We start from the raw sequence: 26,383 nt of genomic DNA on the forward strand, positions 1-26,383 counted from the left end.
TTACTTATGTTTTGATGTTTTACTCTAAATCACAGAGTCACAGAACTACAGTACACACCCCATCAACCCCATCAGCACCATCAACCCCATTAGCCCCATCAGCACCATTAGCCCCATCAGCCCCATTAGCACCATCAGCACCATCAACCCCATCAGCCCCATTAGCACCATCAGCACCATCAGCACCATTAGCCCTATCAGCACCATTAACACCATTAGCACCATCAGCACCATCAACCCCATCAGCCCCATTAGCACCATCAGCACCATTAACACCATCAGCACCATTAACACCATCAGCACCATTAACACCATCAACCCCATCAGCCCCATCAGCCCCACAGTTTAACTTCACATCCACTTGTGCATTATTTAATAATGTCTCTCCCCTCCCTTCATCTCCTGTACGAAATGCCCTGTAAAGACACACAAACTTTATAAATTACTTTTTTTGAAATAATATTTTATAGGACAAAATAAAATACTTAAATAAAATTGTATTTTTAAAAAATTTAGAGCATGAAAAGTTCTTCTCAATTTGTTTTCTTTTGAGTTCTGGAGAAGAATTGCAAAATTTAAAAAATGTGAAAAACCTATTTGCACAACATTTATGATTAAAATAATTCTCGTAGACTTTGGTATGAGAATTTGTATTTTAGACTTTGGTGCTTGTTTTTGAACTTTTTTCTTTTTGAGACTTCCAAAAAAAAAAAATCTAATATTTACTCTAAAAAAATATTTTCTTACAATTTAAAAAAAAGTTTTGGTTTTGCTCTTTTCAGGAATATCTGTATTTTTTTTTCTCAGAATCATTTTGAAAAATGTGTTCAACAGTTAATGTGCTAATGTGTAACATTTTCATTCCCACTTTTTCTCTTTCTTTCTTATTTTTGGGTGGGTTTCTTAGTTTTTTTGTTTTTTGGAAAGATTTCATATTTCTCTGACTTTTTTCCTCAGTGATATGAGACAAAGTTACTCAAAAATGTTTATCTTTTTTTCCTTAAAACTTTTTAAAACCTTTTTATCCTTTATGTTATTTTAAGAATTTGGAAAATAGGATAAAAAAAGTAAAAAGTATTTAGTTTTTTTTTAAGCATTGTGAATTTTTTCTCTATAAATATAGATGTTAGGGAATTTCCTCCTGGGACGGCGTGAGCTCTGGAGCTCGGGATCCAGACGGATTCGTCCCAGAGGGGCGGTGACTCGGAGGGTTAGCGCCTGTCGGAGTGGGGATATAAATGCGTGTGGTAATGTGTGTGTGTAAATCAGGCCGGGTTTTTGATGTATGTGGCCTGTGAGTGGGGTCGAAGCCGTCTAAAGACTGATGGACTTCTCTTAACTGTCAAAACTCCACTCTGCTGAAAACGAGCTGCGGAGCGATCGCACCACCGGCGAATAAATCACCAGCGCAAACTCCCCGAATCCTTCAGCTACAACAACACTGCAGCAAATTCCTTTCTCTGGGAAATGAAACGCAGAGGGTTAGGAGTGAATCGAGAAGCTTTCGGCTGAATCCCCACTCACACACACACACACACACACACACACACAGAGCACTGTGTAACAAGCCTGGCGTTATTTGGCATTACCTCATCTAGTGAATAAATCCATGGAAGCAATTAAGCGTGATGACTGGCTCCCTGTCAGAATTACACACACGCTTGCAAATTGAAAACAAATCGATGTAAATGGCCGCGTGTGCGCATTTCATTTCTCTCTAATCACTCGGAATATGATGGAGGGTTTTCGTTCCTTTCCAAAAAGAGAAGGGAAGAGTTATGAAAACTTAATGGTGTTAAAAGATTTGAGGCCGTGTGATTAGGGTTCCTCTGACAAACCCTGCCTTTCATATCAACCTGAAGGTCGTTCCATGTGTTATTCATAAATACCATCAGCTCTGATTAGGAATAAAATTCTAACGTTTCTTACTAACTACAATAAAATATCTGCCTACAAAAAAAAAAAAAAAACAACTACGACTTGCTCACTTTTGCTGTAGCATCTACGCCAGTATCGCTATAGCAACCGCTATTTGATGTAAACAATTTTTACATTTGTGTGCAAATTTCGATGGTTGCCACGGTGACTGAACGATACCACAGATTCTGTTTACATGCACTTCACTTGTGTATGAGCGTCCACCTTATATCTCTAGCTTTTTTGGTTTTCTGACCCGTTGCCATGGTGATATAAAAGCAGACGTCTGAAAAAAACAGCGCTTAACGTGGATACTATTTATATATTTTGGGGAAAAATGAGTTCACTAAAGGGGAAAAGATAAGATTACAGATCCTTTTATGAAGATTCTAACTTGTGATCTTTTCAGTTCTAAGGCAGTTTTTACACTAGACGCGACTACCGTACCGTGGCTAAGTCCTTAAGTGGAACCATTAACCCTTTCCCTAAACTGAATAAGTGTTTAGGCTGGTGAATGTAACACACAAGTGCTGTCAGTGGGGGACGGGGAATTGGAGGGGGACCATTGAAAGGGCCCCTAAGTGTCGGGGGCCCGTAATAATGCTATGGCAAATAAATGAAAAGGATTTTGAACAGAGTCTCTCTAGTGGCGCTCCTGATGAAACAGAGAACACTCTAATAATCACAGAAACTACGACTTGCTTACTTACAACACTAAACTGGTCGCTTTTGGATGTAAACAGTTTTACGTTTAATCCTCCGTTACTTGGCATTATCCCATCTAGTGAATGAATCCATGGAAGCAATTTAGCGATTAATATGTTCAGACTATTCTCTGTGAACCCTGCTACAGTGTCAGGTTCGAACTTTGGGGTAGAGCTAGGTTCAAACGCATACTGCTTCCTGATTAGTGAAGCTCTCATCGCTCATTGGTGTGTAGTGGAAAATGTGGAAGCTCTTAACACAGTCCCTGCTACTGATCAAAACCGTCATCCTGGAATGCCGGATGTTTACTGGATAAGATCGTGTGCTAGTGTCCAGGAGGTTGTGAGTTCAAATCCCATGAACCGTGAACGCCTTAGCTGCTCAGCTCTGCGCTTGAATGGGATTCTTCCTCCTTCCGAGGAGCTGCCAAACCAATGAAACGTCAATCTGCTAACAATAGACTCGTTCTTCCTAAAATTGGGAAGGATATGGTTTTTTTTATGGTTTTACTGTAAATGGAGGAAAAATCAGCGTGCGAGGAGCAGACAAACCTGAAACGGCCCACAGCATCGCCTCATTACTGATCCCGTTTCATATTTACTACACTCAGCGACTCGGCTTTGTAATCCGCTCCAAATAACGACGCAGTGAAAGTGTTAAGCCTCGTTTGTCTTTGGGAAATGATGTGGAAATGTGAAAAAACTCTCCACGGCTCAGAGTATGGGATCGGAATTTCATACGGCTGATTTACAGGCGAATTACTGGAGCATTGAAATATCATCAGTGTACGTCGACGTGATGGCTTCTCGCTCAGTCCAGCACTCGGGGAACGTCTGAGTTTGGTAGCGTCTGAGCGACCGGCTTGAGATCAGACATGAGCACAGTTTGGTTATTAATTGATTATTTTCCTCTAACAGCATGCCCCTAGGTGTTTTATTCCCTTATACATTTCATAACTACTGTATGAATACTATTTATTTCCAAATGCATGATTTGATTTGATTTACAGACTCCTTTAAAATGTTTACAACTATCCCTATGAATAAGCTGTTGCTATGGTAACGACAAAGCAAATAACGAGTATTCAACATCTCACAACCAACCAGAATCCAGGACTCGAGAGCACTTTGGAAAAACGAGTAAAAAAAAATAATCTCCAAGAGATTCCTAGCAAAGAAGAAAATCCAGAGTTTCTCAAGAGCTCCAGTTACTCGAGTCCACAACGTCATTCGAACATGGCGGCTCCTGTAGCGTTGCGGCGTCTGGGCGTGTCCCAAACCACCCTTACTTAGAACAGCTGTTCTGGGTCTGATTGCTTTTAAGTAATGAAATTAAGCTTCACGGCACGCCTGTTATCAAAGCCGTGGTGTTATTGACGTCAGAGCGTTAGCACGACTGCATTCAGTTTGCGTAGCTAAAAATGCACATCAGAACTTTGCTCCAGCACGACCCAGTCTCCGAGCGCCATCGTCCACCGGTGTACCGTTTTTTTTATTATTAAAGCCTGTGTAATGAGAGCAGAGGTAGACGAGGGTGATGAAATGCAGCGAGGTTATTCTGAGCAGCCGGCCAAAGCAATTACTCGCAGCAATCACCGAACGCAAGCACAAGCCAAAGGTGATTAAATTCAATCCCGATTTAATGGAGGCTCACGTTCAGGGGAGGGACACACCAAGTCAAACAGAGGGCGTTTAAAACCCACTTTAATGCTCGTTAGTTTGCGATCGTCGCCATGTTTGTTGACTTTTTAGCCAAAGCGTCTCTCAGGGGTCGTGTTCTGATCGCGTTTACCGAATTTACAGCGGCATTGTGTTGACTTTTCCCAAACACCCCCTCCTTCTCTCTCCAAACAGGGTTGCCATTACTGCACTCTTCATTTTGCACATACTTTCAGACTTTTTTTTTCTTTTTTTAAAGGGGGGCCCCAGTTGGAAGGCCAGGAGAAATCCCTGCCAACACTTCATTAGCTGAAATTTCCCTATTTACTATTTTCATTATACTGATTCCATTTTATTTTTCAGATGAACATAATGATGATTAATCTAACGATTCTCCTAATAGCGGTTCAGAATAAATGTTTTTACACCTGTCTCTGTGCATGTCAGAGCTGTTACACCAGTCCTTACTGTAATCTTAATGAAATTTAGAGACATATTTTGAACGTGATTAAGCGTGAATTCCTGTCTTTCCTTCTCAACACGTGGCGAGGCTCACAAATTTGAAACCTCTAAGCTTTTAACCTGGCACGACACACGGACATTCCTCTCTGTAATGAATTAGCATGGAAGCAGTGTGAAAGGAAAGAGGAAAGTCCCGCATGTGCAGCAAAGTTCATTGCACGAAAAGAAACTCGGTTCTGCACAAATTCTTTTGCGGAAATCATAAACGCCCTAGCACGTCCATCAGACATGGCGATGTGAAGACGTCGTCCCAGCAAGCAGAGACAAGACCATCATGTTTTGCCAGCTAGTCGTGCAAACATAGTTACGAGTCGAATGGTAGCTTTAAAGATAAGGTTTTGTGTAGCATCAAAAATTGGTGGGAGGAATATACAATTTTCCTGTATATGCTGAAACATAAAACAAACTAACCAAACTAGCCAAAGTCTATCAAGTGTTAATCTTTATTATACAACAGCTAGTTCTGACCAAGTAATCTGATTCAACAAGTGGTGATATTAGACAGTAACAGCACTGTGAGGTGTAACTCTGTGTATGAGTGGGCGTGTCCCAGGTGTTGTCCAGTGGTTAATGACACTGACTGTGTGTCTCAGCGTGGGTGAGAGTAGGTCTGTACGGTCCACAGTACTGAGGAGAGAGCAGCTGTCTGACTAAACCCACATTCACACCCAGTCACAGAAGCACTTTCAGTAAGAACACACATCTGATAACGTTATGGCGTCTTAAACAACACGCCGTCTCTGCACTAATCACTTCTAAGTCCTTCTGATTGTTGGGGTTTTATTTATTTATTTATTTTCTTTTATTTCCAAAGCTGAGCTACAAAGCTAACTAGCTTCTGACACAAGGCTGAATCCCAAATCCCTCTCTAACCCCTGATCAGACACACCCTACCGTCCACCACCTCCATGGTAAAGGTAAGAATTTTTACCTACTTTCACCTCCTGTTAATTACACTAACTGTCGCTTGATAACTGTAGCTCGCCAGCTCCATTAGTTAGTTCTGCCAGGTGTGGAAGTATATGTGTGGGCGGAGCAAAATAACGGGTTAAATAAGGAAACAAATCGTAATCTGTTGATAATAAATTAGTTTTGTGGAACCGCTGTATAACACACGGATGGCTGTGCTGTTGTACTATATATCAGCACTGCTGTGATGCGAATATGGGAACAACAGCACTTCCTCTTGTTAGTGATAATGCTTAAATATAATTTGTATTATCTTTAGTTGTATTGTATTATTGTGTTGTATTATTTTAGTTCAAGTCTAAACTCATAGTCTGAGAAATAGCTGCTGATTGGCTGATTATCTAACAAACTACTGAGCAGGCTAAAATCAAGGCGTTACAGGGTAATGTTTTGCTAGCTACATCCACTGTTACAAATCACACACTATAAAGTTTTCTCCAATTACATTAGAGTAATTGTTTTTGTTTAAATGTTATAGTTACTTGTTTTATTAATTTTCAAACTCTGTCCCCTTTATTCCATTTTTTTTTTCAGTTTTTTTTCAATATAAATTTGAATGAAAAGAGAAAAAAAAGTAGGTGGCTATAGAACCCCAGGGTGACATAATGTTCAGGGATGCTGCTCGCTTTGTGTCAGTCGTCATGGCAACATGAACAGCTACACCGATCACAAAACAGTGGTTAACTGCACTACACACTACTCCTGGGTATTTTACTGAAGACACTGGAGGGACGTGCGGGTGAAAAGTCCGTTTGCTGTGCGGGTCAGTGCATCACAATGGCTTTATGGCGCTGCAGTCAGGTTCCTTTGTCTCCGGTCACAATGAGCGCCAAACTCAGAGCAAGCACAAAAAGCAACACCCCGGTGTGGTGTTTATGCTCCCTGTCGCTCCGGTCTAACCCCCGTGTCTGGTTCCAGGGTCAGAACGAGACTTTGAAACTTAAAGATAAAGCAGTGTCTCTACATGTTGGATATTTAATTGAAATACACCCAGAAGTATTTTATGTCCTGCGATGGATTGGCGCCCTGTCCAGGGTGTACCCCAGCTCATGCCCTGAGTCTCCTGGCATAGGCTCCAGGCCCCCGTGACCCTGTATTTAGGATAAAGCACTATAGACGATGAGTGAGGGAGTGAGGGAGAAGTTTTAAAAATGGTTACGTTTCATTTAATCAAGGACGTGTTACTTGGTATCCATTTATAGTTACATTTAATGTTGTCCAAATTTATTATCTACAGTTATTTCCTGAACACACTCCATCTAATACATTATCGTTTCTATAGTAACAGTAGAGTCGCAAATGTGTACGCATATGTTTTCTATAAAAGTAATGTTTATGGAAGGAGTCTTCAGTTTCAGAAGTGAAGTGCACATCTTCAGGACAGAGGAGTTTACACTTCTCCGTGGTTTCTCATGAACATGACAATCTGACAAAGCGAGGCTGGTGAAGAAACACGTGTTTAAAGCTGCTATAACGTAAGTGAAAACAGGAACTAAGGACATTTAATGGAACTACTAATAGATAAATAGTGTGATGTAATGTAAAACTGATTACTGTGATAACTGATAACGTGTCACACTGTGATAGTGTGGATTATTTTCCTATAAGAGCACGACCTGTAGTGTGTTATTCCTGAATAATCATAATAATTCTGTGCAGATCATTTTTACAAATGAGAATTATACAAAATTTCACAATTTTTGTTTCATTTACTTTGTTGTAAATATCATGTTGCAGATATTCATTTATTAGAACAACTGTACATTTGTAGTTATAATATTGTAATTATTCAGGTAGACCTAACCTCTCTCTCAAGCGCGAGTCACGTGATATGAGATTGACGTCTACTGTGACATCTTTGACACGCCCCTCCACAGTAATTAGTCCCGCCTCAAAGATGGGAAACGACCAGCCTTCTCTTTTGTAACATTACTCCAAAGGCACATCAGTGAGCGTAACAAAGGCTGATCCCCGGGTTTTAGAGTCATCCGGTCCCCATTAACTCACTGCTCCGCTTCCGTTTCGGAGCCTTTGAGGTTTTCGGGCGGGATGCGGAGCTGGGGGCCGAGTTCACGCTGAGTTTCGACACTGCTCATTCTCTTTCAGTCCTGCCTTTTCAGGAAAAGGTCAAAATGAGGTCAATCCAATCAGGGGCTCTGGGTCAGAAATTTCACTAGTTAGATTCAGTGACTAACTGAATGGCGAGCAAGAAGGCGAGCAAGGAGACAAAACAGCTGTTTTTATCTCTGATTTGACTTAATGAGGTTTTAAAATTCTCTTTGAAACAAATGAGTAGATTTTTCAAGCTGCTAGCAGACTAGCCGTGTGCGGAGACACTGAGACACTAATTGTTTCGAGTTATGTTCGACAATTCTGTAAACACACTACATGCTGATCAAAAAGACCCAAAACCCAACAAAGCAACAAACAGAACGAGTTCAAAAGTGCTTCGGCTCGAATTAAAAGGAGTGACAAATCTAACGAGTAAGCACAGGAGAAACCAGAGATTCTACATTTCAAACTAAATCCACACAAATTTACTTCATCTTTATATTTCAACATCAAAGAAAACCACTGTTCATACACACACACACACACACACACACACACACACACAAAATACATAATACAGTATTCATTACTTATTCTATTTCTGTGCTGTAGTGCATTTCAACACCGTGCCTTCTGTTTATTTATTAATTTCTTTTGCCTTAATGAAAATGTTGAAAACTGACCTGATTACTAACATGTTTGAAAAATGAAACTGAAGTAGACCTGACCAAATATTCAGTTAAAAGCACGAGTGACAGTGTTCATTTATTTCTATAACCCCTGTAATTATTCTAATTCCTATGATCTCTGCAAGACATTTTAAATCAGGGCGTTTAATAAAGCTACCGTTCACACCACCGATTTGCCGATTTGCCGATTTGCCGACACCAGCAGAAGCGGCAACATGGCAAACGTATAAATCACAAAGACAGATGGGCCGAGGATATTCGACACACAGCAGGGCCTCTGTGATGAGAGAAAACAAGAACGGAAAGGACAGAGGAACATATTTTCATTAAAGTCTAAAAGTATCTTGTGCTCAAGCCGACAAATTATCAGGAACGTCTGTGAGCTAAAACTTTGGAAAACGCATCAATCAGCTGAGCGTATTTAAAGCCCAGACGAGAGCATGTTACAGAGGAAAGACACGAAAGACAGAGAGAGAGATAAATAGAGAGAGAGAGACATTGCACAGCCTCGGGTAACGCTCTAATCCAGTGCTCTGTTAATAGACACAAAGTCATGCCTTCTCTCAGTTAGAGCCACGCTGCTGTTGAAAGCAGATGATGGAACGACAACAGGGACGACGGCCCCTCGTCAAACCACCACAGAAACATAATAAAAACTTATCTATACCCTGAAACTACCCTAAAGCACCAACCATCCAAATTCACCTGGATGAGATTAAAGCCTAGAGACGTCCTCCAAACTTCCAAAGTTCTCCAAAACTGAATTGTAGCCTTTTGAATAATCTAAAAATCCACAAATTGAATTCGCAATACACATATCCAAAGTACATACCAGTCTCCCCAAACTGTACCTAAATCCCCAAACAAAAACATCTCCACTAGCTCTAAAAAAAAAAAATGTTCAAATGGGTTAGATCAAACTGTATATAAATTTCCATACCAAACTTTCCGATCCATAATTCCGTGTAAATCTTCAACACAATCCCATCAAACTCTAAAACCTAAAAAAAAAACACCAAGCAGACCCCCAGATCCTCTTCATCATCATCATCAAATGACCCTGAGACCACCCTGTGACTCTTCAGAACTCATTCATGGCCCACTGAAAGCCCTCAGATGAAATATGAATTCCTTGAAGACTGCTTAGACCAGCACGCTCACTTTAAAGCCCATGAAACCACCTCAGTGCCCAAATTCTAACAACATTAATGATCTTCAAACTAAATCAATAGATCACCCTAAAAAAAAAAAACACTCCCCTGTTAACCTCCTCCAAAACATCCCTATTCTCTATAACTCTCCACCTGCTTTCCTCTAATAATGGCTGTAATGCCACCTTGAGCATGTTGACAGCCTGAGTTCTGAGATTCTTTTTCATCATTGTACCTGCCTCAGTCACAAAGACACACACACACACACACACACACAGTTTCTGTCTACATACCTGACCATCCTGACCCTCGACACGTTCCTTTCTTATCGTGCTTGTGACATCATGAGCGAAAGGTCACTATTTTATTACTGACCAGAACCTAGCATGTTTCCATCACCCAGAAAGGACAGATCTAATTAAAGGGACTCAGACTTGGTGCTAATTACAATGCTGTCGGAACACACTGTTGAATCAGCCGTGGTTTAGCTGGGTGTGAATTTCCCTAAGAGATTGTAGTTGGATTGTATCTCTCTGATTTCTCTTTGCCCACATCTCTTTAATATCTGCCACCAAAATCTCATCGCAAACCTGCAGAAGATCTCAGACCTCAATCTCCACATGATCTACCTGTTAAAATCAAACATCTGGTTTCATTATCTAGGGGTTAGCTGGTTCTCCTAATTAGGTTTGAAGTTTCTTAGACAGAGTGTTACCTGGACTGGATCTGACTTCATTTCTTGTTATCTGCCCCAAGAACTTTCCTAATCTGCCCCAAAACATTTAGTCATTCACTAATACCTAAAACCCTTCCAATCTCCACCTAAACCATTTAAAACCTCCTGAGACCGTGACAAACCAGCTGTTTTTTTTCCCCAAATTACCCCAAACTTTATTCAAAACTCTACTTGACCTAGATGTTGGAAAGGAATCATTGATCTCATTATCTCCAGTTCAGTCTGGTTCAGAGCTCCTATTTTTTTTTTTGAGTTCTATTTGGACTGTAAATTATTCGGATTGTGTCCTTCTCATTTACCTCAAATCTTTGCCAAACGTCTGTGAAGGCTGTCCAAGAAGCTCATTCAAACTTCTGCTTGGTTTCATTCTCTACAGTTTAGTTGGGTCTGACGTTTCCTGCATCTTGTTTTTTTTTTTTTTCAGTTATTTTTGGGCCATAATAGATTTGACATTTATTACATCTCATTCGCCCTTGAACTTTTCCAATCGGTGTCATTTACAACTAATCAACACTTCCAAACTTAACAAATCCCCTTTGAATGCACTCAGACATACAAAAATCATACAGAACCTTTTCAATCCTTTGTTAAAACTCTGCCTGAGTTTATCTGTTTAAACCAGTGGTTCCATCACCTACTGTACAGGTTGGCTTGATTAGATTTTTCTAGCTGTTATTTTCAGTTATATTAATGTGATGTGGATTCATCCTTATTTACATTTAAGCATTTGGCATTTTATTTCTCTCTTTTTTTTTTTTTTTTTTTTACATTTGAGCAATTGAGGGTTAAGGGCCTTGCTTAAGGGCCCAACAGTGCATGATGTCTTAACCACTAAGCTGCTCCAATCCCCCTTATCTGGTGCCAAACTTTCCAAAAAAATAAAAATAAAAGCAAACTTTTTTTTTTTTTTTTTTACAATCCTACCAACCATAGACCTTTCCATACCCAATTTAAACCCCCTTGAACCTCCTTTAACATAAACTCCACCTCATCTGGATTCTCTGGATTCCTCATCTACCATTGATCCAGGTCTAACTTTCCATGTTGAGTTTCTTAAAGAGTTAGATTCAGGTCGACGTGATTGAGCTGTGACGTCGCTTCATTCCCATGTTGCGATGTGTAATCGTGTTCAGCAGCACCAGCATTGTCATTGGCTCTCCAGGACGTGTTTAACAGGCCGTAGCGGACGTACAACCTGTGTATGATGTAGCATGGTACATTTTGATCATCAAAATCCTTTTTGGAAACAAACCCATACTAATCACGCGAGCTCGTCTCTACACTTGTTTCTGTGAAGCGTGACAGACAGCTGTAAACAAACCGAAACCGTAAAAACTCCCAAATTGCTAACGTAATCATAATTGCGTTCAGGTTAACGCGGGGTCTCCCCGAGCGCTCTCGTGTGATGTTAGTGTGTTTCCTGGCAGCGGTCTCGCTCCCACAGATTTTGACATGTGTTCGCCTCGTGTAGCCAAAACCCAGAGCAAAACGTAAATGCAATTTAGTGTAAAACTTTAATCTTATTAAGGTGCAGTGTGTGAGTGTACAGTGTGAGTGTGCTGCAACATTAACGATTGCTCATTTATGTCATAAATATGAATTATAAATATGAATATTACTTCTCACTACAAATGTGCCTTTGTGTCAATTTATAAGCCACACTAAACATTAGTGTAATTTTTTCCCCTTAAAAAAAAGTAGACTAGCAGAGCTTCAGGTGTGTGTGCGTGTGCGTGTGTGTGTATAAGGTCATGTGGTACAACATCGAGACCGCGGTTCGTATACAAGTCCGTGCACGGCTCTGATTCTCCACTATGGAGCGAGATCCATTTTAACACAGAGGTTCTTCAGATTATTCGAGCGCTCATGCTAGCAGTCAGGTTTGTCCGCGGTTTAGCCGCCATCAAAAATAAATAAAGACCCCAAATGATTTAAAAACATGTAAAAGAAATGCAATCCTGTATTAACTTTGCACCTGGAACTTCAGTCTTTATTTGTCTGTTAATTTATTATCCGTTGCTCAATTAGAAATCTTACATCTCCCACCTGGTTTTGTTTAAGCTCGTTTATTTCCCCTGAGAGTTTGCCGCAGAGAAACCGGAGCAGAGAACTCTGGGCCGCTATTCCTAAAGGTGTATCCGAGGAAGCGTACGCATACAGAACACACACAGGCATCCAACACCAAGAGCACAGGAAGGGTTTTTGTGAAACTTATTCCCACTGAGTTCCTAAACACTTTCCCAGGGTTGTTAGCATCGTAAGCGCCGCTCCCTGGCCTCGTAGCAAAGCTTCAGCTGATTTATTCTAGCATCAGGCCAAATTGTGATGAATTGTATTTGTTCAAGAGAGGCAACTTAAATTGATTACAGCAATGCTGAACGTTTAAACCTGCAACCCACCACGACGTCCTCAATCATTCCCGAGCTAAAACAACACTCTGCAAATACAAGAAGAAAAGCAAAACTTGGTAAAGTTCTGGTAAACAATCTTTAATTACTCTATAAATATTTCTTTTTTTTTTTTTAATTCAGCATACAAAAAAGACAGTATGTACATCCACAGATAAGTGGTTCATGATGTGGTGCTGATCGCAGGGTTTCCGCACGCTGGATTCAAATCTAGGAATAAATCGCGACCATCCTGCTGAGGATAAAAATATAAATGCGGATATTTTCTCCCGTTAGAATCATATTTGTGGATTATTCAGACCGAGACACAGAAGCCATTCTGCAAGTTCACGTCTGGTTCAGTCTTTCTCCTTCGTCCATTAAACACTCGCGTTCTTGCAAAAATAAAATAAAAAAAACACAAAGCAGCGTCTCCCAAAGCGTGCTAATTTCCCAGAAATCAAAACTGGAATCCAGTTGAAGCGTGTCCATTTCCAGAAGAGAGATCCAGGTCGAGTGAGAAGGCTCCGTTACACAGGGAAGCCGGGTAAACTCTCCATGTTCAAATATAAAATATGCTTTTACAGGATTTATTTAAAAACAAAAAATACACAATTTTCCTTATTACAGCTGGAAAATAGTCCCAGGTTTGGTTTGGTTGCAATTTTTTATACCAAAGAATATTTTTTCCTTGAGTACTGTACACACAAATAAAACTTTATTGTCCGGGTCGTAGATGCGCTTTACTTGAAAACTCTGTAGATCGGCCCGTCGCTGTGAAAAAACATCGAAACTAAGAAATAAACGTTACACACTTTTCTGTGAGTCTTATACAAGAAAATAAACTCTAGATAATAAAAAAAAAAAATTACAGAGTTCTCTTTAGGATTTTTTTGATGATTGTGAAAAATACTTTTTGCATTATTTATACAAAAAAAAAACAAAAATAAAACTTTTCTTTTAGAATATCATATAGGAAAATAAACTCTTGATCTCCTGATATAAGAGAAAAGTTTGTAAAGTAGTCCAGTCCATATTAACAAAAGAAACATTTCTGCTTGAGTATTATAAATGAATAAACCTCCAGATATGATGTGATAAATATGCCTTTTGTTGTAAAAGAAAAATAGTCCAGTCTCAAAGACAAAAAAAATCTAAATCTTGAGACGAACATACGTAACGTAGTGCTTCTGGTTAAAGACGCCGCAGCAGAGCTCCCAAATACACAAAGCTGTAAGTGTTACACATCTACGAGCGCTAGAATCCCACAGCTTGGACCGTTAGCGAACATGTGTGTGTGTGTGTGTGTGTGTGTGAGTGCACGCACATGCGCGCGACTCATTTACACACGTATCTCTCCACAGTCCTCTCACACTTCTTGCAGGTGACGTAGCAGCACCAGTGGTACTTGCAGTGGCAGCGCTCCATCACCTTCTCCGTGTAGGGATTGTAGCCTCGGCCGCAGCACATCAGGTCGCAGCTGTCGCTCCCGCTCGATGTCTTGTTGCACTGCCTGTGACACAGAGAGAGAAGAGGCGTTAGACATCGCCGCCACACGCTGCTGAAACACACAGACTCGAAAAACCATCACTTGGGGCCAAGTTTCTGTCCGAGCATCAGGCCAAATCCTGTAACGGTCGACAAAACGCTCAGCGTTTCCATCATCTACAGCTCGTGAGAGGAGCAGAACCATGACATCATCATCATCATCATCACGAGAGCGCCGGGCTGCGACCCAAGTTACACATCGCCTCACTAAAGAGCCGGTGGAAATAATAAGCCAGCTCGGGTTACGGTGGTCAGCTGTGACATCATACAGCTATTTAGACCTCGGGAAAGTTTATCGTAGATTTTATCTAACGTCTGCTAGCATTAGCATGTAGCTTCAGAGGTTTTAGAGGTTTTAATAGACCTGAAGCGCGCGGTGAAGTTTATAAGCTAGAATTAATTTAACGATGGAATATATTAATTAATTAATGTTTGCTCTGAACCTCACTATAGCTAACCGTATTTAGCACTCTGCTAGCTAACCTACTGTATTCTGGAGATATTAGAAGGTTTGTTTATATTATAATGATTACAATAAAGCCAAGACAAAATGGAGTATGTTTTCACTCTAACCGCTAACTACCTAGCATGCTAATTTACAGAAAGTGGTTTAGCGATTTAAGAGAAAAATAAAATAAAACTAATTGTAAACTAGCATTGTGCCTAGAATCCACATGTGCAGGACATTTTACAGAGTAAAATTCACTTCCAGTGACTGAATGAGCTGCTCCTCCTCCTCCTTCTCCTCCCTCTTAACTGGTTGTTGTAAAATGAAATCCTTGACACCGAACCTCCACTAACTTTGGGAGACATTTGATTCGCTGTCCAAGGGAACGAGTCCAGCGGGACCGCGTTCCGTACTCGGCCTTTTCATTTACGCTAAAGCCCGAGGCAGCTACAGTGAGCGGAGAATAGCAGTGTCATAAATCACCCTCTCGAGCCCCTCGCCGCGAGTGCATTGTTTTATAATTGTGTGCCATTAATGGCCTGGGTGCTGAAAGAGAGACGGAGCGCGAGGGAGGTGAGGAATGTTGTTATTTAAAACTGGGACAGCTATTACCGAAGCTAAAAGTGCTGTCACATGGCTAGTTACTGTCCCGACTGGAACAGAAGCCAGAATGTATTAAGCGCACACACAAAAAGGTACTTGTTCAAGTCGTACAGTGTTCACGTGTTAGCTTTAGCGCTGAGAAATCGTCTATGAGCAACGCGGAGTAAAGGTGTTTAGCATGCTGTTCCTTCATTCAGGATTTTATCAGCGTGTGTTTGTTTGTGCAGATCGCTAATCTCTTACACAAGCTGCAAATTAGCATATTAGCTAGGCATTCTATGCGCAACTCCCACGCTAGCTGTAATTAACAAATGCAATTCTTGCTAAGATCTCCTCTGTTCCTGTGGGCCTGTAGGTTTCTGTTTCTCTCCAGAGATACTGATCAGCGCTAAGCCTCGGGATGTTTTTCAGGCTTAGCTTTAAACACTCTTCTTGTGCTAAAGATGGGACACGAATGACTGAGCGCATTCGCTAGTCAGGAAGAGATGAGATAAGTGCGCACTTCAGCTCGTCACTCAATCTCCGGAGCTGAAGCAACACCGGCGCTAAGTTTATCCGAAGTCGGCTGAGATAAGAAGCTCCGCAACAACACACAGAGGAAATTAGAGGACGAAGGATGGAGGCGAGGGGGCAGAGTGTGTTTCAGTGTGTAATCAGGGGCTTAATGGGTTTCAAATGTCTCTGTTCTCATGAGACCACCCTCACAGCCGCGCCGTCACACGCCGCACCGTCACGCGCCACACTGTCCACGACGCTAACGGTTACGAAAGGACCACCATGTGACTGAGAGCACGCGACTAAATATACACGAGGACACAGAACTTATCAGTCAGGAGACAGTTGAAAGTGTGCACAAATGTTTGTGTGTGTGTGTAGTTTTTTATTGCTTTGTGAGTATAATATCATGTACATGGTGTCGTTCCATCGTTTGTGTATGGTGTAGGTTTGTGTAGCTGACATGTATTGTGTATTCAGGGTGTTTTTCTGAAGTTGGTTGGCTTAGTATAGTCTGTTTGTTTGTGTAGTTGTGCATGTTGTATAGTTGTGTGTGTTGTGTAATCATGCTTTTGATGGTGAGTGAATGTGTCATTGTGAGTATTGTGCATGTATCTGTATTTATGCCATTGAGAACATGAAGAACACAGAAAACACGGGACAGGAGAGCAAGGAGGGACACCGAGCATGTGTCAGGACACCAGGAATGTGGAGGAACATGAAAAATGTGGAGGGACACGGAGAACATGGAAGAACATGTAGTACATTGAGAGACACGTTGGAGCAAATGAATGATCAAACAGAAAAACTGGGAACACGTAGAACATGGATGAACTCAGAGAAACTCTGGAACATGGAGGAACATGTGGAACAGGAAGGGAAATGGAGAACAGGAAGAAACTTTCTTTCTGTTGGTCCAGACCTCATGGCACTGCTACAGTTCTACAGCTCTGTGCTTTGGATCAGATTAACGGTTCAAATCTCTCTCTAAAAAAAAACAACAACCCCTAAACAAACACACGTGGCAGGCTCCGTCCCCTTCCTGCAGTCGGCTGGATTCAGAGACACTCAGGGCCTGAAGAAAATATTCTTTAAATATAAATATTCACTGAAGCGTCAGCAGCAACGTGCCAGGTTTTTGTGGTTCGGCTGTGCAGTGAGACCTTCTGACCTCCACCGAGCCGCTACAAAATCCTCATGATGTTCATCTCGTTTAACTTTACTGTGCCAAGCTGAAAAGCAGAGAGGAACCATACTTAAAAAAAAATAAAAATAAAGAATCCACTCTGAACCTTTAAACCTTTATGGGTCTGGCTCGGTTTTAGTTTCTAAAAGCGACTCGGTGTTCAGGGAAGTGTCTCAGCAGGGCCGAGCGGTGAAGGAAGGAACAGGAAGGTTTCAGGACGCGCGTATGAAAGCAGTAATGAACGTAACTCGTCTGCATCTGATTCGCACGCCTCTGGACCGGCTCCGGGGAGGATCTGGCAGCGTGCGCCATGTGTGTTAGTCGCCTTAATCTCAGCCAGCCGTTTCCTCTGAGGACTGATATCAGCACAAAGCTTTTGGCTCCCCAAATAGCCGCATTACTCACACACACACACACGCACACACACACACTGAGAGGCCACAGTCACTGCAGCCATGTCGGAGGCACGTGCAGACCAAGCGCTAATGCTAACACGTGAAGTCTGACAGCTGGACATCCAGGTTACAGGAATCATTTCCACCGCGGCTAAAAGGAAACCCTCCGAGTGTAGAAAAATGCAGAGAAAGTTCCAGGACACAGGATTATTTTTCATACTCAAATTAAAACCGTATGTTTACACACACACCCAAAAAGTTAAAAACATCCCCAGTGCTAATCAGCCTGTTTTCACTTTATCTCAAGATTAAACAACTCTCTTTTGCTCCGCTTCCCCACCACCCGTCCGTTCTCTCCTCGACAAAGCCGCTTCCACGAGGCGCCTCACCTGTCCTGGGTGCCGATGGATCCCATCTTTTCGTTCTTGGTGCAGAAGTCGGGCGAGCTCTGCAGGTACACCAGCTCGTTCTCTCGCACCGGTCTCACGTCGATGTCCTTGGGGACGAGCTGTTTGCGTGTCCCTGTGGGATGGTGCTTCACCCTGATGGCCGATAGGTACTTCGTCTTCAGATCCTGAGCGATTTCCTTCAGGTCCTGTAGCCCTCGCCAGCAGGTGCGGATGGAGCAGGAGCCTGAGACGCCGTGACACTTACACTTCATCACCATTGCGTCCTTCAGGGCCTGAGGGGAGACAGGGAGGAGGGTTACTCAGGGAAAGGATGGAAAGGGAGGAGGTGAAGTACGAGTGTATGTTGTTGAGTATAACAGGTGAGGTTTGGTGTAAGTGGTCATGTGCTGGTCAGGTGTTGTTACCTGTCGTCCCACTTCACTGTTGTGCAGGTGCATCAGTTTATTTGGGTGTAACCCGGTTTTCTTCTTCATCTTCATGGCAGCGTCCGAGAACTTGGATCCCATGCTGAGGCCGTAGTGGAGGTTGTCGGCGCAGCCTCCCCACCTGTGCCCGGGCTCGAGGGCATCGCCCGGTATGGGTCCGCACGTACAAAGCCTCAGGTCTCCGTTGCTGCACGCCCGAGCGATGGTGTGGCTGATCGCGGCGGCGGAGAGGGCGTGCACGAACGCAGACTCCCTCGTTCCTGACAGACACACAAAGCAGCGTACAGACGTGAACTTCCAGAGTTTAAACTCGAGACAACCGAGTGAATTCTCTTACACACCCCACAGGAAGTAGAACGCTTATGGATTAAAAAATAAAATGAAGTGGAATGTGGACCAGCATAAAAAAACATCAGCATTTTCACTCCTGGAGCTCGATGAAAAGCTTCTGTCTAACACAAGCTCGCGACATGACGAATCAGAGAAACGTCCGTGTCATCTTGCAGCTTCGTCTAAATTCGGTGTGACTAACACTGAGACCACGCTGGGATTGAGCACAGAAAGCAGACACACACACATTTAATTATAAAATTAAAGCAGATAGATAGATCATTGTACAATGCAAGGAAAACCTTTTAGTTCACTACGTACTAACTGTACTAAGAGTAATACAAATGGTCGATGACTTCCAATGGCTATAATTGTGAAACTAGCATGCTAATATAATAAAGAAATTGAGCTACACTAGTGATAAAAAACACATGATTCATATATCACAATATATATCACAATAATATGGTACAGAAGGGGCAGGAGTCAGCTGACGTCAGGGTGTTTGTGCCGAAGTGCCATCAGTACCGGAGGGCAGAACATGACGGAGACATAAACAACCTGATAAAGACCTCGAACAAACAAACTAGGAAGAGAAAACTCTTAAAAGCGGGCACGAAAGGACTCGGGGTGGGATATGAGCCAAGTTAGAGCAGAAAGGACGCTATTGTTCAGCGTCACGGCAAAACCCAGGGAAAACAGCTTCATCAAACGGAGCTCAGAACCTTTTGAGAAAGACGAGGAGTGTTTAATGGTGTAGTGGAGGACGAGAGGAATTCTCACTCTGAGCGTGAGTGGGTGTTAAATGCCCAGTGGGCAGCCATTAAACCAGCGATAAACCAGCAATAAACCAGCGCTGTATCAGTCGCGTCCTCATAAACACTGTACCGTCAATAATTAAGACCGTTAGGACGTCCCTCAAAAGTCGGAAATCCATGTTAATTCTTTTTAACACCAGGTTTATATTAATGTCCTCGTTCTGATGCGTTGTGGTTTCTATTCATGCGTAAAGAGCACGAACCACATAAACAAGCACGTGTGATCTTTGATCATTAATGTAACGTGGACAGAAGGAGTCTCCAGTGTCAGACGTAAAGCTTTTTTTTTTTTAGAGGGGAAATGGAAAATCCTCCACACACACACACACACACACACACACACACAGTATTTTATTCATCGCTTAATAATTACAGGAATTAAGGCACAGTCCACTGGCTTAGACAGAATGAGGACAAAAACTTACACAGAAATGAAGAAACAGACCATAACACTCCTTATTTATGAACACACTGTCACTTGTGTCATTTTAATGATCTGCACACACACACACACCCACACGCACACACACACACTCTTAATTTAAGCTTAATTTAACAACCGTTTCCGCTCAGGAAGTCGTGTTTCAGGGGGATCGTTTCCCTCAATCGTCACTGTAAGTAAACCCGTGTGTGTGTGTGTGTGTGTGTGTGTGTGAGGATTTCTGATGAACTCTGAGACTCTGACCTCTCTCCAGGTCCGGGAGGTATTTGGGAGCGTCGATGGACGAGCAGTTCCAGCGCATGTCGGCGAAGGTCTTCTGGCAGGTCTTTTTGACCTCTCGCGCGGCCTGGACGATGACCTGCATGAGCTCCAGGTGAGTGCGGCAGAGCTGAGACTGCGAGTTCACCAGGCCGGGGAGCGTCTTACACTGCTGCGTCCTGTTAATGTGCTCCTGTGTCTCCGACAAAGCCCTGATACACACACACACACACACCCACAAGGGAAAAACACAAGAGTAAACTGCGAGTTAATGCATATACACCATGTTTAAACCATACTGTATATATTTATTAAATTACAGGTAGTTCATTTAAATTAATAAAAGTGCAATAATTAAATACAATGTTCAGTGAAATTATGCAAAAAAAAAAAAAAATTTACATTTATGAAAAAAAACAGACATTTAAAAAGAAAAAAATTAATATAAATTGATTCATTTATATAAATTATATCCATTTATATTATTTTATATTAAACCACATATAATTAATTTGCAGTGGATGAAAGTAATTAAAACATATTACTTATTACTCTGGTTAATCGTTAAGTTCTTTATATTTTGTTCTTATCATCATCATCATATTTTAATTCTATTTTCCGAATCTAACAAACAAGATTTAAAGATTTAACTTTTAAGTAAAAAAAAAAAAAAAGTACAGTTTCACTTTTCTTTCATTAAATTTGCTCAAATGAAGCCACTGATCGGCCGATAACTGATCATGTGTTATGTTACAGTAATTATAGCTTTTCTCTCTGAGCAGGATTTCTTCTTCAGTAACATGTGGTGGATTAACGCAGGTGTCCCGTCCAGTGTGCAGCGCTCTCACGGGCGGTTCTGAAGGGGTTAAAGCGGAGCCGGCTGGGTAATAAGTTTCTCATAAAGGTTTGAAACACTAATTTGTTTTCGTGCATCTCGTCACGTTAACGTGCTCCAGATGTGATTTACCAGCTACACAATTGTGACACGGAACTCGAGCCGCTTTTGGTACGTCTCCGGGTCACGCATGAGAGACATGATAAAGTGCAGGAAGGAGGAGGACGTGGCGTCACCGGCACACGGGATAATAACGGGAATTTTTTGGCCTCGTTAGCAGAGAGATCTGGCAGGAAGAGGATTGGATTCTGATTGCCAGTGGAAAGAAGGGCTTTCTCCCAGCGGATCTGGCGGAGTGGTAGCGAGACCGTGCCAGAGGTTTCAATTCATCCACATGTGCGCCGCTTCCAACGCGTTAACCCTCCACAGGCCTTTTATTATTCTCACTGGTTAAGAGCATGACGGTAAAATGGCTGGAACGCTCAGAAAAACGCTAATTATATCGTGAACAATTAGGGCTGTGTTCGCGGAATCGTTAAAAAACGTAACATTTTGAAAAAAAAAATTATAAAATTAATTTTATTTAAAGAGCAGCACAAAGACACACACAGCGCCGCACTGCCCTTAAGACTGGGATAAATTACATTATCTATGGTTGCTTTTGTTTTATACCCCGTGTCTTTGTCACACACACACACACACACACACACACACACTGTGCAGTGTTCGTGAGAACCAGGCTGTTCCACACACACCTTTCGCCTGTTTCGGATTAGGAGAGAGGGGCCGCTGCTTTCTGCCCCATGATAAGCTGTGACCTATAGACACCCCCTCTCCGTTCTCCCAACCACACACACACACACACACACACACACACACGGTTACACTCACAGGTGTTTAGGGCAGCATGTGGTTCGTATTGTGCTCAGCGCTGCAGCAGGCCGACGCCCGTCATGTCACAAACATTCCACTTTACATTACGCTTCACGGATTTTCACTTTGTTTTGCTTTTATAAATCATTATAAATCAAATTACTGGGATCACATGGTTTCCAGATGTTTAAGTCTTTATTTACACAAAGTTAAATCTCATCAACTTGCAACACATTAAAAAAAAACAAAAATCACATCAGACTTTGTCTTTGCTGAAATATGAATAATAAATCATTGGATATAATATAAATAAACACAAATATAATTATAAAAACATTTTAGTAACTGATGATATAATCACAATAGCGTGTGTAAGTAATTGCTCTAAACGCTGTAAACTGGAGACTTCGCGGTGGTTTATCGCTCAGGATTTGCGTTAGTGTTAGTTATAGTTTTTCACTGTTTATGCCCCGCCCCCTTTAATTGTGTATTTGATTTGGTCGATTACAAACGGCACAGTAAAGGAACAACACGCTGGTGCAGAGTTTTTAATGTGTATTCATTCATGTATATTATTATTATTATTATTAATAAATTGAACGTGACTTGAGTGTTTAGCTTCTAACCCGAGTCGTGTCAGTTTATTCTGACCTAACTGGAACTACTGTACACACTCAGGAATAAAGGGACTAACCGGTCCTGCACTTTGTTGCTGCTGTGGGACACTTTGGGGGACATTTTGTGTTTCTAAAGTATTTCATGTAGAGCATAAAGAGCTTTACTCTAACGGTACCATGTGCACCTCCACATGTATATGAGTTACTAAAGGTACCAAAGACACACCCATGTTGGTATCACCATGGCAACAAGGACCTTGAATTCTGTGCACATGATTTAGAGTTTTCCAGCCACTCCGTTCTCGTGTGATGAACAGAATCACATTCAGTTTAATTCAGTTCTGTTTTATTTGTATAGTGATTTTAACAAGCCTCACTGTCGCCAAGCAGCGTCACAGAATCAAAAGAAAATTAGGAAATTGAGTTTTAAATGTGTGAGAAAATTTGTCTGAACCGAATATGGATATGAGACGAGCGTCCAAAATCAGGAGCGTCACACTCGTCACCCCAACGATGCTGCCTGCGTAGGCGCCCTCCTCCTGATCAGGACTGTGTAATTGTGATTACTATTCGTTAAAGAGGAAGTGGAGACACTCACAGCCATCGGATGGCGCCGCAGTGCTGCGTCAGAGCCAGCATGAACAGCGTGACGGCGCACAGCGGATACGACACAATCCCGCTCTTCATCCTGATTGGTTCGGTGCGTCTCGGGGCAGGAAGCTCGCGCGGGCGATCACAGGCCTGAGGCCATGACACGGACGCCTCCCGTCTGTCTCTGTTCCTCTCTCTGCTGAAAAAGAGAAAAGAGCGACGTTTAGGTGTCTGAATGATGAGGAAAGAGTTCGTACAATCAGGTTCACACGGCACTGCTCATCCTAAACACTCAGTGTTCATCTCATCTCCTCTAAACTCTAACATCTAAACTCCTCCCACTGATGTCTAGCACAGATCACGTACCCCAGCACCTGTAATGAACTGATACACACTTCACTGAGGGATAGAGAGAGAGAGAGAGAGATCTTCTCTGTCCAGGTTCTCAAAGATAATCAGATGAAGATGTGAGTATAAAGTCGAGACACAGAGACAATCCCGAGAGGAACGTTAGGCGTGTATTGTCCAGGAAATGTAAAAAAAAAGAGAGCGAGAGAGAGAGACGTTTAAATCAAACCTAATTCCACATTGCAGTATTTAAATCTGCATTAAAATCTAAGCACATTTTACATTGTTTTCATTTGTTATCCATAACACTGTATAAAACACTTTCTGTTTAATCAAAAAAAACTCTTTGATTTGTCTAGTTTTTACATTTAGTTTAATCTGTGATTCAGCCTGGGTTTAAATTAAATCTGTATTTAATTATGAAATTACAATTTGGCAACAAAAACAACAATATTTTTATAATGTCCTAGCTGCACTTGTGATGTTCATATATTCATAATTAAATATTATAATTCTTATTCACATTATAGATCCATCGTTCATGATGCTGGAAAAACAGCTGGAAGGCGAATCACTCAGTAATAATCTGGGCATTACACCCTGCACACACTCCGTACACACTCCGTACACACTCCGTACACACTCCGTACACACTCTTTGGGACCGGCGTGCTGTGTGAAACCGGTTTGGGGACGTTTGGAGTCTGCACTACTGCTTCGTCTTATATTATTACAAAAGACATTAATCAGAGACATGTCTCTAACCCGGGGTTACACAGGCAGATAAAAGCGCTTAACACACATCGACACACAGATTCAGGGATGGATTTATAAACAAGATCTAGACGTTGTATAAGCGATGCGTACGAATCCAAGAAACAGGCCCTGATCTTCTTTCAGTCAGTTCAGTATTTACAGTTCGTACGGTGTGTGAATCAGTCTCTCCTGCAGCACAGTGATTACGACTCAGGGGTCCGTGTGCAGCCTCCATCCAGCACCACCAGAATACACACACTACACACGCACCACACACACACTACACACACACTACACACACACTACACACTCACTGCAGTAGGACTTTACACTAGATTCTTACATCTTATTATAGAGATCTACAGGACGCCGCAATGAGCTTGAGGATATATTTATACACACACACACACACACACACACACACACTACACGTATGGTTCTTATCCATTTTCAATTCGTGTGTGCAAATAAAACAAAAGGAGAAGCTTCAGCTGTAAATACGACTAAATTCCCGTCACATCTAGAGAGAAGTTTTGTACAGTTTTATATTTACACACATGCACCACATTTTATAACTAATATATCTATATATTTTTTTAATATAACATAATATATATATATATATATATATATATATATATATATACACAAACTATACACTACACACACACACACTATACACTACACAACACATTAAAAACATTTTCATAAAATGTACCTGGACATTAGTTTCTATATTTCAGTTCTATATGTCTAAAAAAACTCAGTTTATTTTTTGTCTTATTTATTTATTTTTAACAAATGTCTACAATGTGTTATTATAATACAGTTTTATGACTCTCTCTCTCTCACACACACACACACACACACACACACACACTCGGTGTGTATAATGTACAGAGAGTACAGTATGAGTCTAAACCCCTGACTCGGTATTAGATCCAGTTCTGAGTGGATGTCGGTTTGGGACGCGGCCAGGCTCGGGTCAGTCTCAGCCTTTACACTCAAACCACTAACTAGTGCACTATAGAGCACACACACACACAGAGGGAAGGAGAGTGTGACTCTAACGCGCTATAAATGACTCCTGAGGCCGGATGTGGTTTGGGACGCGGCCGCTCACTTTCATCCTCACCTTTTTACACACCGAGTATAAATAGCGCGATAAACACACACACACACACACACACACATGGGGAGAGTGCACGGAGTTCAGACTCAACACGAGTGGGGTTTATTCATTAATGTTCTTTATTCCACCTGGTGGTGTGTTTGTGGGAATAAACAGATGAGAGACCGGATGTGGTTTGGGACACAGCCAAGAAGAGTTAACACACACACACACACACACCTTCAGATTTAATACAGTGTGTGTGTGTGTGTGTGTGTGTGATGAGCAGTAATGAGTGGAGTGTGTGTGAGGTGGATTGGGACACGGCCGGGTGACTCGGGTCTCTGTCTCAGTCTGTACAGGACACTCATGTGTGTGTAAGAGCAGTAATAAGCAGTAATAACGAGGCGGTGTGTGTGTGTGTGTGTGTGTGACAGAGCCATGCTCTTTATTCTCACCTGGAGCAGCAGCAGCAGCGGGCGCGCGCGGGAGGGACAGCGCGAGACTCCGGGACTGAGTGACTGAGGAGCAGAAAGACGAGAGAAATGAAGAAACAGTTTCCTTTATAATCCACTGGCGGTAATCCGGGGTCCAACCGAGCGGCGCATCCGGGACACCGACCACAACACCGAACTCCACTTTATACACCGCAACACCGCACTGCGCGCAGGAGCACACACACACACACTCTCTCTCTATCTGTCTGTCTGTGTGTGAGAGCGAGAGTGTGTCTCTGTGTGTGTGTCTGTGTGTGTGTGTGTGTCTCTCTCTCTCCCTGTCTCTCTGAGCGGAATGCGTGCTCTGACCGGCCCGACAGGGCGCGCGCACTTATATATATCTACACACTGTGTACAGACACGCGCTCCCCGCTTTGATCTTGCCGTGACGTCATACGGGATTTGCATAACAAAGCGCGAGCGCCGAGTCGCAGCAGCGATCCCGCGCGCGCGCCTTCATTATATCATTCATTCCTCATGTACTTATGTTTCTCTTATGTTTATTTCATGCATTATCCGTCCTGTGTGTGTGTGTGTGTGTGTGTGTGTTTACACACAAGCGTCTTGTTTAGTGTTTAATTAAAGCTGTAACATCTGCTCCTCAGTCGCCAT

The 26,383-nt window shown here is 42.1% G+C and overlaps 1 protein-coding gene across 1 annotated transcript; it reads right to left on the reverse strand.

Annotated features, from left to right (window-relative positions):
• Positions 1–12,878: 12,878 nt before the first annotated feature.
• wnt11 (wingless-type MMTV integration site family, member 11) lies at positions 12,879–26,034 on the reverse strand. The gene is made up of 6 exons (XM_053516233.1): positions 25,733–26,034; positions 23,068–23,259; positions 20,130–20,356; positions 18,276–18,556; positions 17,851–18,143; positions 12,879–14,299 (listed from the first exon to the last, which is right to left on the reverse strand). The coding sequence occupies exons 2-6, from the start codon at positions 23,154–23,156 to the stop codon at positions 14,125–14,127; spliced, it is 1,065 nt and encodes a 354-aa protein (XP_053372208.1). The 5' UTR covers positions 23,157–23,259; positions 25,733–26,034; the 3' UTR covers positions 12,879–14,124.
• Positions 26,035–26,383: the final 349 nt, after the last annotated feature.

The sequence above is a fragment of the Clarias gariepinus genome, chromosome 17, assembly GCF_024256425.1.
Source record: "Clarias gariepinus isolate MV-2021 ecotype Netherlands chromosome 17, CGAR_prim_01v2, whole genome shotgun sequence".
NCBI classification, from domain to species: Eukaryota; Metazoa; Chordata; class Actinopteri; order Siluriformes; family Clariidae; genus Clarias; species Clarias gariepinus.

Excerpts from the sequence above, each read along its gene's own strand:
- wnt11 (XM_053516233.1), bottom strand. The coding sequence starts at position 23,156 with ATGAAGAGCGGGATTGTGTCGTATCCGCTGTGCGCCGTCACGCTGTTC. Across the intron at positions 18,144-18,275 it reads ACAGTGAAGTGGGACGACAG|GCCCTGAAGGACGCAATGGT; the intron begins GTAACAACACCT and ends GTCTCCCCTCAG. Across the intron at positions 14,300-17,850 it reads TCCATCGGCACCCAGGACAG|GCAGTGCAACAAGACATCGA; the intron begins GTGAGGCGCCTC and ends TCTGTGTCACAG.